Source organism: Apteryx rowi, unplaced genomic scaffold, assembly GCF_003343035.1.
Source record: "Apteryx rowi isolate R43461 unplaced genomic scaffold, aptRow1 scaffold_323, whole genome shotgun sequence".
Taxonomy (NCBI): domain Eukaryota; kingdom Metazoa; phylum Chordata; class Aves; order Apterygiformes; family Apterygidae; genus Apteryx; species Apteryx rowi.
In genome coordinates this window covers 41,464-57,434 of record NW_020449675.1, presented here as the reverse complement: position 1 = coordinate 57,434, position 15,971 = coordinate 41,464, and the positions used below count along the sequence as shown (strand labels likewise).

At 40.3% G+C, this 15,971-nt stretch overlaps 2 protein-coding genes across 3 annotated transcripts; both read left to right on the top strand.

Annotated features, from left to right (window-relative positions):
• Positions 1-109: 109 nt before the first annotated feature.
• Positions 110-8,804, top strand: LOC112968723 (ras-related protein Rab-18-B-like). 2 transcript variants are annotated; one of them, XM_026071227.1, is made up of 7 exons: positions 110-127; positions 366-421; positions 792-853; positions 3,110-3,182; positions 4,167-4,285; positions 5,297-5,363; positions 6,234-8,804. In XM_026071227.1, exons 3-7 carry the CDS (start codon positions 815-817, stop codon positions 6,407-6,409), a joined length of 474 nt encoding a protein of 157 aa, XP_025927012.1. In that variant the 5' UTR covers positions 110-127; positions 366-421; positions 792-814; the 3' UTR covers positions 6,410-8,804. The 2 variants fall into 2 exon arrangements, with proteins under 2 accessions (XP_025927012.1, XP_025927011.1); XM_026071226.1 differs by lacking the exon at positions 110-127 and adding an exon at positions 136-294 and having other exon boundaries at positions 6,234-8,803.
• Positions 6,337-15,959, top strand: CFAP97D1 (CFAP97 domain containing 1). The gene is made up of 5 exons (XM_026071228.1): positions 6,337-6,417; positions 9,884-9,932; positions 10,051-10,121; positions 10,592-10,710; positions 12,090-15,959. The coding sequence occupies exons 1-5, from the start codon at positions 6,382-6,384 to the stop codon at positions 12,235-12,237; spliced, it is 423 nt and encodes a 140-aa protein (XP_025927013.1). The 5' UTR covers positions 6,337-6,381; the 3' UTR covers positions 12,238-15,959.
• Positions 15,960-15,971: the final 12 nt, after the last annotated feature.

Below are 15,971 nucleotides of genomic sequence, written 5' to 3'. Positions count from 1 at the left end.
AGCTCGGGCCGGGCCGCTCTCGCCCCGCCCCGCCCCGCCCCGCCGGGCACCGGCCGCCTCCCGGGAGGCGGAGTCGCCTCAGCTGGTTCCGCCGGTGACGCCCGCCGGGCCGCGGCGTGGGGCAGTGGTAGCTTCATTGCGGCCGCGCGGCGCTCCGGGCTGCCCGATCTGTCTGACTCGGCGGGCTGCGCGGCGCCCCTCGGCTGCGGGCGGGGCAGCCCCAGCGGGCATGGACTCAGCGGGCCTCACCCTGAAGCTGCTCCTGGTCGGGGACAGCGCTGTAGGGAAGTCCAGGTGCGGCAGCGCGGGCCGCGCGGGCGGGGCGCGCTCCGCGCCGGGCTGACGGCTGCTCTCTTCTCCCACAGTCTCCTGCTGAGGTTCACCGAGGGCGCCTTTGAGCCGTGCCTGAAGCCCACTATCGGTGAGTGCGGCCGCCCGGCCCCGAGCTGGGGGTTTCGGCTGGCTCTTGCTTGGGTCCCGCCGGCGAGAGAGCAGCGGAGTGGGGAGCCGGAGTCGAGCCAGTGCTTGGCGGGAGCGGGCTGTGAGGGGGAGCGGGCGGGAGCGGGCTGTGAGGGGGAGCGGGCGGGAGCGGGCTGTGAGGGGGAGCGGGCGGGCGCGCGGGCTGTGAGGGGGAGCAGCGGGCTGTGAGGGGGAGCGGGCGGGCGCGCGGGCTGTGAGGGGGAGCGGCGGGCTGTGAGGGGGAGCGGGCGGGCGCGCGGGCTGTGAGGGGGAGCGGCGAGGCGGTCCCTCGGCGTGCTCGTTGTGATATTCCTTCCCTTCTCGTGTCATAGGTGTTGATTTTAAAGTGAAGAAAATGGTGGTAGACGGCCATGCAGTACAGCTTGCAATATGGGTAGGTTTAGTTCCGGACAGATACGGAAATCTTAAGAGTGTGGGGKTTTTTTTGTTGTTTTTTTCTGTGTTAAAAAAGCCTTCTGCACGTTGAGGTTGTGCACTTCTGGTTCAAATGTGCATAGAGTGGGTGCCTTTCATGATTTTACAGCAGAAGTGGTAGGCAAAGCTCTTTCAAAAGATTTGTAAATGTTTCATTGTTGTGGTTTTGGGACTTTCCTGAATTCTCGTAGGGATCCTGACTGCTCATTCCTGCAGTTACACATCTGGGTTTCTGAAATCCTCTGTGAGGTCTTAGACGAGAAGATGTGGCCTTGCAAGAAGGGCAGGTCTTTCATGCCTGTATGAACCAGAAGCATTCCCAAGACAGACAACACACGTGTTGAGAAAATAACATAGAGAGAAAAGGCACAGAGGAGAGAGCTTCGAGGAACTGAGTTGCATGATCTCCTTCAGGGACTGCGCAGCCAATTCTGTGTGTGCCAAACCAGAAACACTCTAGATATTTTAGTTAAAACAAAGGAAACAAAAATGTATTTTACGATCTATTGAAGGGCCAGATTTTCCAGAAGACTTGAGTATTTGCCCTGAATTTCCAGGTGCTATATTATATAGCACCTGGAAATTGGGAAACTAGATTGCAGCTGTGTATTCAGGATTATTTATAATATTATTAAAGCTCTCACTCTACACCATAGCAGAAGTACTTATAATATAACTATGGATATAGTCCTGTTCTAAAATACGTACAGTTTCTTTTGTCTTTAGATGTCATGTCTGTTAAAACAGATTTGAGAGAGAACAGAACTAAAATGGAAAATGTACAGAGAAAGCACTCATACTGTAGAGAGAGTTTTGGGGATGAATGGGACTAGGAGATTTCCTTTAATTCTCTTAAATGGAATGAAAGAGACTGAGCACCAGAAGGAAGAGGTTTTTATGCATGTGGTAATGGGTATCTGAGAAAGAACACAATATTCTGAAGTTAGTAATTGGATTATTAGAAAGAAGGTTGATATTAGTGCAGGCAATACAAATGCCAAAACTTGTATTATTTTCTTGTTTTCCGTCTGACACTTTGAGTACAGAATGCAGAGCTAGAGTGATAAAGTCACAGTTGCTCTAGTTAGCATACATATTGCTTGTATTCTGAGCAAGCTGCACGTAAAGCAGAAGCTTTTGCTGAGAGTAACGAATAAATACTTGGTCTAATAATCACACAGGGGTGTGTCTCCTTGCTGTGAAATGAAAAGCAAGGCCAGAACCTGCACAAGTTGAATAGCTGGAAAAGGCACTTTTGCCGTAGTCTGTAACAGCTTCAGGAGATAGTGCTAATTAGGATTAAAAAAAACTAGTACAATTGCACTATGTGAAATAAAAACTTAAATGCATGTACAGAGTATCAAGGTGAAAGAGAGGCTTCTACTTACTATTCCAGTGTGTGGGGTGACCTAAGAGTACAATCTGCTTAGTAAGGATGACATGAATTAAGTACGTGTATTTCCAATTCTATTTTTTAACAAAGATAGAGGAAATAAATGATAACATAGTTGTTAGTCTATCTATTGTAATCTGTGCATATATTTAAATAAAGAGAGAATTTTTTTGTAAAAATGATCTTTGTACAATTCCTTTGCCTCCTTCTTGTTCATTCTGGGGGATTTTGAATTTCATGTTTCACTCTAGGAGCTATTTGGAAGTTTCATGAGAGTGAATATGACATACTGCAGTAATAATTGAACAAAATTACTGATTTTAAATTTCTCATCTGCTTAGCATCTCAGCAGCCTTGAAATAGTTCTTACTAACTAGACTGTCCTTTCCTGCTGTGGATGAGCAATGGTAGATTTTAGAACCACTATATTTCTCCTTTCTTGCAGTGTCTGTCACTGGGAAAACCCTGATTCCTCACCCCTTTCAGTTCAGCTGACTGTTAACTGACTAAACGCAGCTGCTTGGCCTGCAGCGAGAGTCTCTGGTTTATTTTTCTTGAGTCCCATTGACTTTGTCTTACTCCTGGTACAGAAGTCTGTGCTTATCACTTCATCTTTTAATGAAGTCCTCTCCATGCTTTTCTGCCCCTTTTATCCCTTTTCTGTTGTGCTGCTGCTAATGTTTTTTGGCTGCTTCCCTCACACTGTTGTCTTATGCTTTTACATGTTCTTGCTGATCAGAAAAATGTTAATTTTGTTTAGCTTATGTCACATAATTTAAATTACCCTTTTTGTTCTAAATGTCTTTGGTTTTTCCCCTGTAGGACACAGCAGGACAAGAGCGCTTTAGAACGCTGACTCCCAGTTATTACCGAGGAGCTCAAGGGGTTGTTTTAGGTAGGAGGTGTATGGAAGAGAAACATGGTTACAAAAAATGTGAAGTCTTTATTACTAAGTAAATGTAAATCTCTTCTCAAAGGAGACTGAGAAAATCAGAGGAACAATTACTATGTTTTTTACAATGCTTCTGCATCACTAGCTCAAACATTAAGTGTGCAAAATTTATTGGCAAGACATAGTGTGTCTTCAAAATATTTTAAATTTAAAAATATGTAGATGTCACACTGCAAACCATTGAGTAGATGAATTATCAGCTTTATTCTAATTACTTTGGCAAGTTTTTGGTCAAAAGCCAAATCAGTTTTCAAGGGTTCCCCCCCCATTTTTACTTTTTTTTTTTTTCAGAGACAATATTGATGTGATTCCTATGAAATATGAGGTTTGTAGCACAAATAATGGATGGCTAGTCCCATTCTGTGCAACAACATGAATTAGACAAAAAAATAGGATTTTTATTCTCAGGGGATGGTAAAGACTGAATAATCTGCTGTACAAAGTGTTCTTTCTGACCGTGATGCAGCCTGCAGCTTCATTTAACCTTAGTGATTACATGAATGCGGTTATGAAGTTACTAGTGACCAAAAGTCACTTTTTGCTGATATTAAGAATCCCTGTTTTTAACAGTAGTGCATATGTGTATTTATGCTTTAAATGAGATGACAGAATAATTATTTCAAAACATTTTGTGGCCCTATTCAGATCTAGCAGCATGTATAAGATCTCAGCTGTTAAGTTGGTTTTCCCATCACAGGTGTATCACGCAGATGCTCGTGTTCCATAATCCCTAGTGACTTCAGGTGAGYGCAGCTGATGTGTTCCAACTCTGGGAAGACCATATGGTTGATGCATCTATCGGTAGTTCCCTAATACTGCTTTTCATTTGAGGCAATAGTTAAAATAGTAGGAAGTAAGTTCTGCCATAATGAAGTAAACGTTGATCAAGACTTTACAGCTGTTAAGCTCCTTTTCCTCTGTCACCAGTGTATGATGTTACAAGAAAAGACACTTTCACAGGACTAGAGAGCTGGCTGAATGAGCTGGAAATGTACACCACCAGAAGCAACACTGTGAAGATGTTAGTTGGCAATAAAACTGATAAGGTCAGTTTGGAAATGCATCATCTTACATGCTTCCACTGAATACTCAGTCATGGCAGAGTATAAACGTGAGATAAGCTCTGAAAGTTACACATCTGTTATGTAAGGAGGTGATATGTTCTGTAACTGAGGAAGCCAGGTGGAGCAGGAGCCATCTTCTTCATTTACTACCTCATTTTAGAAGCAGATTTTGTTAAGAATTTCATGGAAACTATCTTGGAAAGATGCAATTAATGAGAAATTGTCTTAAAAGAAGAGAGCGAAATGTTCTGCCTAAGCCGCTGAACAGAAATGCCAGTGAAGTTAACTGCAATGCAACATCACAACTTCTTCTATCTTTTTGAGCAGACCATGTGTTTTCAACAGATGGGGGGAGGGGAAAGAAGAATTCTGCTCTTACCTTGAGATGGCTATTAGAATGTGTGTCTGTGTGGACGCTAGATGCGTTGTTCTCTGAGCGTTTCTGGGATGGCTTGAAGCGTCCGAGATGCCTGTTTCATGGTGAGATGTATTTCACTCTTGGTTGACTACAAGAAGTTTCCAGTGCGGCTATCCCGAACTAGCTGAATGGTGTTTATCTGGCTGCATATATATATCAAGTAGTTGGTACTACTTTTGTCTTGAGATTTTGGTGGTGTTATCCTTCTCTGTCCTTTTTCAAATCTGTCACTTCTCAGGCACTTTGATGTACATCTTGAGCCATGCGACTATGGCAGCCTCCTTCTTGGCATACACCTTGTTCCCTTCTAGTTGGTTCAGAAGGCAGCAGCACATTCCTTTCCTGGTAATTCGATGTTGCCACTGTTCACTTTGATCCCCTCCACTGGTTCTAACACCAATAACTGACTATAGAGCACAAAGAAAAAATCCAGGCAGTGACTGACTACCACATGGTTTTACAGAATTCCCCCCCCCCCCCCCCCCCCCCCGCAAAACTTCAGGTTTGCAGTGCTGCTTTTCCAGGGAGTTCCTAAAACTGGCAATTTTAGTCATGTTCTTCATTCATCCTTGCAGCCTGATCGTGAAGTAGAGAGAAGAGAAGGACTCCAGTTTGCTAGGAAACGCTCACTGCTTTTTATAGGTATGTTACTCTTTGCCAAAAATGTGTATATTTATATATTTATTTTGGTATTGCTGAGCATGAATGAATTAAGTGTATAATTGCATTTCAGGTTGATTTTTATAGCTAATGAACATGGATTCCTTTTGCTGCATCAGTTCCATATGCATGGATACAGATCTTAATTTTTTTCCAAGATGCTGTGCGCTGACTGCAATTGGGTATACTTTTTTTCTGAAAGTGAGATTTATTGCATGTACTGTGTAGGCATGGATTTTTATATTCTTTTGAAATTATCAGTCTTGTTAGGAGTTTTTTAATTCAGAGCCCTGAAGAGTGGAATCTTCCTCCTGACTGATATCAGTAAGGACCTTGGGTAATCTTTCATTCCTGGGTTTCTGTTGCAGCTACATAAAAAACAATATGGTTAGACCAATGATAAAATGTGCAATGTGAAGACAAAGCCAGCAAAGATGGAAAAAACTGTGTATTAAAAATGAGGCGCGTATAGGTGAAGCCTCTTGATAAGATTTGAAGAAGGAACTGGAGTGAACATGTCTATTCTGCATTCTTTTTCTGACTTATGTCTGGAGTAATCATCTTGTAGATTTGTTATCACAAGCTGAGAAAAATTTCTGTTTACTACTGTGGAGAGAAAAGGGGCCAGTGGAATTTTTCTAGATGGAAAAAGGAGATGCTTCCGACTGATGGGATGTGTTTCTGTTTATCGCAATTAACTTAGGCATGCCTCTAAGGGAGAAAGAAGATGAGGTTCAATTGTTTATACGTTACAGTATCTTCTCTCTGTTCCCCAAAATAGCTTTTTACAAAGAGGAATGCTCTCTGCAAATAAAACAAAACATACACTTTTTTTTCCTCTTTTCTTTGTAGAAACTAGTGCCAAGACACAGGATGGAGTCCGACATGCCTTTGAGGAGCTTGTCATAAAGATTCTGCAGACACCGGGTCTTTGGGATAAAAGCGCGGAGAAGTGGGGAGTACGGCTGATGGAGTCTTCAACACAGCAGGAGAGAAATTTATGTGGTGCATACTGTCCACTTGCTTAAACCTACAGGTGTCTGTTCTGTCTGAATGGAGTGGACTTCTAAAAATATATTAACGGATTCAAGACACTAGACAGTTTCTGTTTTGGATCTACACAGTTTGGCCTGTCAAAAACAAATTCATTAACAAAATACATTTTTCATTCATTAACAAAATACAGTTTCTCCTTCCATTGTGCACAACTGATATCTTCAGATATCAATATAATGATTTTCTGGTAACAAATTTTCTCCAAGAAGCACTATGATTTATAGTGAGAGCTTTTGCTGTTTGACATTTAACATATGCTTGTTCTGGAATTCCCACCTTAGCATCAAATAAGGCAGTGTTGCACTCTGGAACTTTACTGAAAAGCTTCTCTTCCCCAGAATGGCATGGGAGGCTCCTAGGCAGCCAAGTTCCCGTGAATGTAATTGTCAGGAGTTGTTGTGAGCAATGACATTGTTTCCCTATTTCAGATGCTTTTAAGCAGTGAAAATTGCTATATGTCCCCAGAGAGAAAGTTGAGTTAGACTTAATTTCAGAGTTCTAGTGAATAAGCATATTCTCATAACATTCTGCAGGGGAAAAAATAGACTTGCCTGTGAAGGATGTTGTAGGTTTATCCCTTGCTCCTCTTAAATAACTTGTACTGAGGATCATTGGTGATTTGGAGTCATCATTTTGGGCCAGTTCAGTGTGGGTCCTTGCTGCCATTAACAGAGYGCACTGCAAACTCACATTCTTGCCCTCATTCAGCAATTGCAGGACTAAAACTAGGGTTAAAATAAAGCAAGCTGGTGATGGAAGATATTCCACTGGAAAGAGACTCTTAATTGCCTATTCAATTATGAAGTTCTGCTAGCTAGCTGCTTCTCTTTCCTTTTTTCCCCACTAAACTCACTGCCTTTTCTTGAAAACAGATTTTGAGTCATGGAAGATGCTATCCTAGAGTCAGGTCTTGGCAATAATGCTTCTAGAAGACTTCTGGTTGGCTGCTTAATACTGTAAAAGTATCCAAATTTTGGGGACAACATTAAAAACATAAACTGAAGTGCTTGTAAATAAGCAACAGATCCAAAGACACTCTTTCATTACAGGACATAGACTAACTTTGTTCTGACTTGTCTTTCTTAGGATATATAATTTGATGATTCATAGCTATAAAGGTAATTTAAATTAGTATTAGGAGTGCTTTCCTGAATAACACCAGTGACTTGTCATGGGTGCTACCACAACACAGTAGGCCTAAAATGAGGAGTATAAACTTCTACCTCATTCTGGAGCTATTCTAGCTTGTTTTCCAAAAATTTGTTCTTTGTGGAGCTGCTTTTGTCTGTGAAAAATGTGCATGTGTGTGTCACTGCCACTAGAGTACCTGAATAGAAATACCTGATGTATTGGGGTTTTGCATCCATTTCTGTTTGACTTGCAATGGACGTAAGTGGCTATGTGGCTGCAGTATCATTCCTGTGCATTTCCCTCTGCTGAAATCTTAGTCTGAGGAAGATGTTGTTGGATCTCATAGTGGCTTTTAATGTTCTTAGTAGCTGCCGTGGAAACATATCTACTTACAGTCTACAGAAAGACTGTTCCTTACACCTCCACCTTGGTTTCAGTATATAGTGTGTCCCTTTGGAGTAATGTTTATTCATATCAGCTTGTCAGAGAATAAACAAGAAAGCAGTTTCTGCTGATGTGACCTACAGCAGCTGGATAGGCACACTGCTCACAGAGGGTATGGAGTTTTAAGCTACTGAGCATTCATATGCAAAATGTGAGCATGTCATAATATAAGATTGTCTGGAGACTCCAGACAAAATGTGAAAAACAGAGAGCCTGGACACAAGTAAATAAAACTAGGAAGCTGAATTCAGAAGCTGGTTAGCCATGGCAGCTGTAACAAAGCCATAAAGCCAGGTAGGCAGGCCAGGAAGAAGACAGTCATGAGAAGGTGGAGATGACTGACTTCTGATCACCAGGCCATGTACTGGTCCTGGTGCATTCTCTGCTCTTTGCTTGTGCTTTGTTCTCATGACGTGTGACTCTTCTGCACTGATCCTGTCACGAAGGCAGTGATCTCTTTCTGTGCATCTACTGGGGATAAGGAGGTGACTGAAGAGAAGACTACATGTTCTGTTGCTGTCAGTTGAATGTGGGCAAAACTGCTTAGCTGGTCTTTGCTGCAGCAGGTATCTACCTGCCTTAGAAGGGCAGTATGGCCTCATTTTTTAAGAGTGGCTTATTTTTTTGAATATTAAACAGCTGGCTGCCCCTTTAAAAGGAACGTCATTTTCCTTCATATTGTGCTTCAGTTTGCTGTGAATGCACTCCTACTCAATAAATGCTCCCTCTGCTTGTATTTGGGGGGGGAAAAACAAAACAGAACCCATCTTGATTAGTTTATGGATTTGTTTTGTTTATAGTGATGAGCATAATGATTTCTGAGGGAAACAAGTTAAATCAATGGGTCTTTCATTCAGTTCTGGACATGGCCAGGTCTGAAAGTAGTAATGTAATATATTCACAATCATTCCTATTAGTAACTACAAGAAATATCTCTATAGAGTTCCAGATTTACAAAATAAAATGTGAAATTGGGCATTTCTTCCTGTTGCAGGATACTTGCATGTAATGAAAAAAGTACCTTCTGGTGGTCTAATTTTGCCAGAGCAGTCTGTTCACGCTCACAGGATTTTCCCTGTGGCATGTGCTGGCTTCTGATGTCATAGCAGCGGTACCTGTTGTAACTTTCAGTGATCCTGCCAGTCAGATTTGTAATAGGGTTTATCTTTCTCAATAGTGGAGGTTAGAAAGGCAAAGATGGGCAGTGTGCAGTATCCAGCCTATCCTATCATAGTTGCCAGTTGCAAGCAAAGAGCTGCTATAAAGAGCAAGCTGTGTGCTACTATTTGATTCACAAGAACAAGCTAGAATTTGGTATGTGTTTTTTTTTTTTTTAATTATATCACCCCTACATTTCAGTTAATAGGGTTTTTTTTTTTAACACCAAGCTGATATTTTTTACTGAAAAACTACTAGATGAGCATCTCAGAAACTGTAAATTAAACAAAAGTAGAAAAATGGGAGCTGAGATCATAATGAAACATTTGCAGAAATATTTGTAGACATCCTGCTGGGAAATGCGAGTCGTCCTTACAACCAGATGTTTTAAGACCACATGCTAATTAATGTCAGTAAGCAGACTTGTAGAATGCTGTATATTTTCAAATGAATTTGACTTCCTGATGAAGTACAAGCTAAAACTGATATGGGAGATGAAGGGAAGATTGTGGCTCAGGCCTGTGCTTTTGTGGACAGAAAACCCTTAAACCATGTTGCAGTTCACTTATTGTCAGTTTAGGCACAGTATGACTTGGCCTGTAAATAAGAAAATGTTACTGAAAAGTAGGATCCTGTTCTGTAGTGCTGAAATGAGTACTCGCCTTACTTTCACTGCATGCCTGAAACATTGTTTCTGTTTCCACTGTGTCCAGGAAGCGATGCAGACCTGTAGTGCTTTTCCTCAGCAAAAGCTGTTTCATGGTATGTGGGGGATGCTGACAAAGGAAAAGCTGGGTGAAGGGATCTGGGGCTCAATAGCTTCATAAGACTTTTTTCACATAAGACTTTTTTTTTTCTTTTTCTTTTTTTTCCCTTTAAGCAAGATCTCATGTGGATAATAAGCCCCCACATGCAAAGACCCACCAACATTTTAACCTGAGCAAGATTCAGGTACTTGATAGCTTTTAACTGTGTGGTTCTCCCCCACCCTTGCCCCTAATAATAATGCCTCAAGTAGCACAAAAGTTTTCAGGTAAATGTAGTGCAGGGGGCTTTCTTCAGCCTTTGAGAGTAACAAAATGAACAAAAAAAGGCTAAGGACAGAAAAAAATTTTTTTTTGAATGCAATCCTGCTTTTGTATCTTGTTAGTTTGTTTATATACATAGATAAAGGGAGAGCAGTGGGAGAAGGAAAACAAGGAAGCAGTGACAAAACAAGAACAGTGATTTTGGATATGGTTGAGGAGCAGAAGTAAGGGGATTTTTTAAAATGTTTATATATATAAATATATATATGTGCATGTGTAAAATATATGTAGGCAATGAATATGGGAAGCATAACAACTGTGAGGGCCAGCCCAGTAAAGATTTTCATGAGGAAAAATATAAAGCACATTACAAACTTGGTACCTCTGGCACAGGAGGATCAAAAGCGAATTGGCCAAATTGAAAGAGATAATAAGAAGCTCTTGGAGAGGCTAGCTGAGATACACCGAGGGACAGGGAAAGTGGACTGCTGGAACGAGCGCTTTCAGAGGAGGTAGCTGGTACTACCATTTGTTCCAGGAACACAATGCTGCAGTTCTTGTGCATGTGCATGTCTATGTAGGAAGGGTGCCATGCAATTTTAGGGGAGGGACTCACAGTTTACAAAAAGCAGAACTATAGCTGTCACCGTTTAATTTCCACTCTTAATTGTTCTTCAAGGCTGCACTGCCCCAGGCAAACCTATACTCCCAAAAGAGCTCCTGGAGAAAGATGAAATATTTCTGCTTGAAAAGGGGTTATTTATAACAGGGAAGCTAAATTAGCACTTATCAGGTGACAGTACCTTCCTACCCCATCTGCTCAAGAGTTAAATCCCTTTTAAGTGAGAGTTTACTCTCTGCTGTTATTTTGGAACCCAACTGCATTCTCGTCCTCAAGCTTTCTGTAGCCCTGTCTGCCACAGGATCTTACAGAGTTCTGTTCTTTGTACAAAATGTGACTGTTTGGTCTGTCTGTCCGTCCATCTCTCTCACACACATTACCCCCCCCCCCCCCCCCGCAACAAACACTCAGTGAACCACAAAATGTGTCTACTAAGATGCTTTTGTGTTGCACTCTTTCTTCTCTAAGCTTCCTCTAGCCACTGTCATTTTTCAGATTCATGCTTCCCATCTTCCTGTACTATCCAGACACTGGAATTACTGCTCCTTGGTAGGAATTTCACTAGCTTTCCTCCTCTTTTTTCCGCCAGCCTCAGTTTTCCTAGCTTTTTTTCCAAACTGTTCGAATGCATGGACTGCAACTCCAAACTTTATCATTGTGGTTCCTCCCCACAAGCACATTCAATTCATTTTTACAACAGCCGTCTAGGGTAAGTTAGGCTGTTTCTGGTTTCTATTTGTATACTTGCACATATATTTGTACTGAAAGAGTCTGCACATGTGGTACATATTCTTTTGCCAAGTAGCAAAGTATTATCATTGCCTTCCCTTGCCTCTTCCTAACAGCTGTTCTGTTGCTGCTTTCTTGCCACATACAGCTATTCTTTTAGATCTTTGTATGTGAGATTGCTTTATCTATTTGGAGGCACCTGCAGTTCTGAATGCTGTAATACTGTAACTGAAATTATGTAGATGTAAGTCTGAATTAAGAGAACTGCGCAGGGACAGGGCATGACAATGGGCCACAATAAAGATTCAGTCATTATTCTACTCTTACGGAAATGTTGACCAAAGCCAACCTCTGCAAGATTCACTGAAAGGCACTATTTTGGGTATGGGGGTGTTGCTGGGGGGGGAGGGGGGGAGGTGAGGAATGAGTTTATTGCACCTGTGTATATGCCTTACAAATGTCATTGCATTAACAAGAAAGTGCTGAAAATTGATTTTTTTTTCCAAAACAAAAATTATTTTCATTCATTTTTGTTTTTAGCTCAAATAGAGACAAGCAGAACAGCGAAATAGTGAAGATCACCGTGGAAAACCAAGGTATTCTGAAGAGGCTTGTTGACTGTAAGCCTACTTACGATCATAAGATGTCTGAGACTGGTTGGCAGGCATGTACATTAATTTTTGTTTAGTATATTATTCCTTTTTATCTTCAAAGTAAGGAAAATGTATGGGAAGAGTTCAATACTATGGGCATGTTTTTAAAATGGCAGCTACTTAGCTATCTATTACTGACTAGAAAAAACTGTACCTTAATAAATAAGAAAATAATCAGAAAAAACTACGTATTTAGAAAAGGGAGCATTTTCTAGAACAAAATTATGTTAGAAATCTGGGTTGAAGGGCTGCCTATATCTAAAAAGGATAGGTAGTCTTAGTGATAATGGCTGAAGTTGAATTTTATTCTGATACCATCAATAAATGTTGCCAACATTTTAGTATAAAGAAAAATGTGCCATTATGTTACATTCAAACCTTAATTTTCATGTTGCCTACTCACACACATAAGCAAAAATATTAATTTCAGTTACAGCAGAATAATAAATGCAAGGTTCTGTCTCTCTATAAAAAGATCATCAAAAGGAGAGCCTTGCTTTCACTTTACAGAAATGGAACTTAATTTCAATAACAGCTCCAGTCAAATTTTACTGAAAGTTTATGAAGCCACTGAAATCTAGGCAGGTTTCTTATTATGCTTCTTCAGCTTGCTAATTAAGAACATGAGAAGCTCACAGGTTTTAATATTTGTAATTGTAGTCTTTTTTCCTATGAGACAATTTACAGTGGGTTTTGCTCAATTAGCAATGACAACTGTAAGGCAAAACATCTTTAGAGCTGTGTACCATATTCCCCTCATTCCTCCTCAGGTTCTCTGCAACGAGTTTTTCTATGCTATCTGAAAAAGTAAAACAAATTAGTATTTTACTGCATTTTTAATACCTAAAATGTGATGTATCTTGGATACCTTCTTTTAAAAGGCAGCTGAAGATGGGCATTATTTCAACTTATATACTTCATATCCCATTCTAGACAAAAACTAAGCTGGCTTCAGTGGAAAAAAAAATAGGCAGCTAATCTTTAATTGTTATAAAAAGTCATGATACCTAATAATTAAAATATTATGTATCAATAATCTGTAGCTATCAATGTGATAATCCAGGGCACATTTTCAGGCAGGAGGTAGAAGAGCATACAGTCCATGTTAATGAATAGCCTTGTGTATGGATTTTCTCCTTCATGCTTCTCTGAAAGTGCATGCTAGTTTTCTGTTTTGAAAAGATAACAATTATAGCTTTCCTGTAAACAGAATTAAACTCCTCTCACTCACTCTTCAGTTTGAAGTTATAGCTTTACACTTGCAAGAACAAACACAGCATTGCAGAAGCAAAAATACTGAAGATATGCTACTGATTTTTACACAGTAACTGTAATGATTTAGTTTTTGTATTTTAAACTTAATTTCTGAGCCCATTTTGGACAATTCAATTACTGGAAATTTTTTTGGACTGCCAGCAGCTTTATTTGACCTTAGTTGAAGAAGCTGATGTGAACCCTGATGACCAAATGCCTTCAGTGCCTCACACTTCTGTCCTGTGAAGTTTAAATGATTCAACAGGAGCCCAGGATTTGTTCATTTCCCCTAACCACAGTAAGAGCATTTCAGAATGCCATGACCCTGTGTAGTAGGTTGGGATACTTTGGGATACTACATATTACTTCCTCTTGTTGTTCTGTGGCAATTACCATGGCTGTGCTTGTTCTGTATCCTGCTCCAGGTAAGCTTAGAAAAAACACATTAGTTAACTCTCTGATTACAGTCGATGGCCACAGACTAGTCACATTTGCTTGGTGACAAGTCTTAGGCAGGCACAGTCTTATTTAAAAGGTAAAGATAGCACTATACTGCTAACTCATTCTGACAATTAGAATGAAGACACTGTAACTCAAGGTCTCAGAAATTCCTACAGCCTATGGCCAACTTGGCATTGCATAACTACTGACTGCTGAATTGAGTAAGTAATCTACAGGAGACTTGACTAAGAACTCTAATCAATCTTTGGCCTACAAAGATAAGAGGATATGCAAGAGAAGGCAAAAAAAGGACAAAAATTAGACAGTGTACTTCTATTAATTACAGTCATAACAGTTTTCTTGTAATGCCTAATTAGCCTCAATGACAAAATCCGTGGTAATTTTTTCTTTTTATGGCAGAACACCAGGCACTTCATACGGAATACGACACGATACCTTATCGCCTCACATGAGAATTAGGTRTGCTGTTTTACCTCAGAAGGTTTAATTTTATAAAGCAATGCACGTGTCATATAAGAAACTATATTTGAGGTATCAGGGATCTAATCTGTGTGCATCTCATAGTCATATGAAAGGTTATATATTTTACAGGAAGTTGTCATCTTAATTCTATTGCAGATTTGGCTGGAGAAAATGATTCTTCAAAACCATCTGAATGTATGTTTGGTCTCACTGACTGAAATGTTCCTTGGCTGTACTGTACACACCTTATGTTTCAAAAGGGAAGCAGTTTCAGATATGGTCAGTACACAGACAGAAGACTGCCTGAAAATTTCAGGCAGTGTAGACATTAACCAAGGTTCATCCTTCGATACTACCAATCACAGAAAGAAATATGAAAGACTACATTAATTTGTAAGTGCAAACAAGGGAGGGAGAAGGGTAAGGGAGAGGAGGTTGGGTTTGCTTAAGTACTATGACTTAGTGCTCTTGGGACTACTCACAAAGCAGGGCTTTGAATTGAGTACATTTACATTCTGTTTTTCTTTATAATCTCACCTTTTTTTCCTCTAATTGCAGGAGAATATACCAGGCACAGCTAACACAGCAGGGACTCAAAATCTTTTCAGAATCAGAGTCTTGTTCTGATAACATTAGCTCTCTGTTGAATACTCTTTTGCTAGGATTTTAGAATAAATAGGAGCACTGAATGTGGGTGTTTTTTTTCCCTACAAGTAATGCTCATCTTAGCTACCCTCAAACTTTAGCATATACATATCTATCCTCTCACCATTCTTCACTTTGAACCTAGAAAAAACCCTGCATCTAGAAACAAGACAAACATTTCTGACCGTGCCACAACTTAATACAGAGATGAATGTACATCCATATAGAATTTGCTACCTGCACATAATTTTGAAGATTTAACCCATACTGTTCCAGTTCAGTTTTCACAGCAATATTACATGTTAACATCTTTTCAGTCACTGTAATTTCAATTATACCTGTATACTTCATTTGCCTTGCTTCTCTTAATAGTTCCCCTGTTAGACTATGTTAGATCATAAAGCACACAAACTATTTATTTATTGCTAGTCCTTTGGAATTTAAGTGGTTGGATAGTAATCTTGCTTTAAGTGAATTCCGACCCTTAAATAATATTTTATCTATATCCCCTACAAACGCTTATGTCTTGCAGACTGTAAAAAAGCTGTTTGTAATGGCAACATCAATCAATTTATACAAAGGCATCTCTGCCTATTTGATATTTTCATAAGGCTACTTCGTTTGAAGTGTTGTTAATTTGAAATAACTTTTAAAGTATTATTCCCAATCGTTCATAGGATACAGGTACATCTGTCACAAAATTCATTTGGCCAGTGAGTCTCTTTTGTAAGCCATGTTACCTTTGATGGCTGTGCTGGGCCAAGACAGGAGAGATGTGACAGCAGAGCTGATGGGCAACCAGCATATGGAGGAGTCCTTGTACACTTACTGAGAGGCCACTGGTCTTGTGGTGCATCTGCTCTGGAAAGCCAGAGCAGATCTATCTGCTTGTGAAAGGTGCTATTCTTGCATGAATGGGAACCTCAACACTGATAGTCAGGAAGAC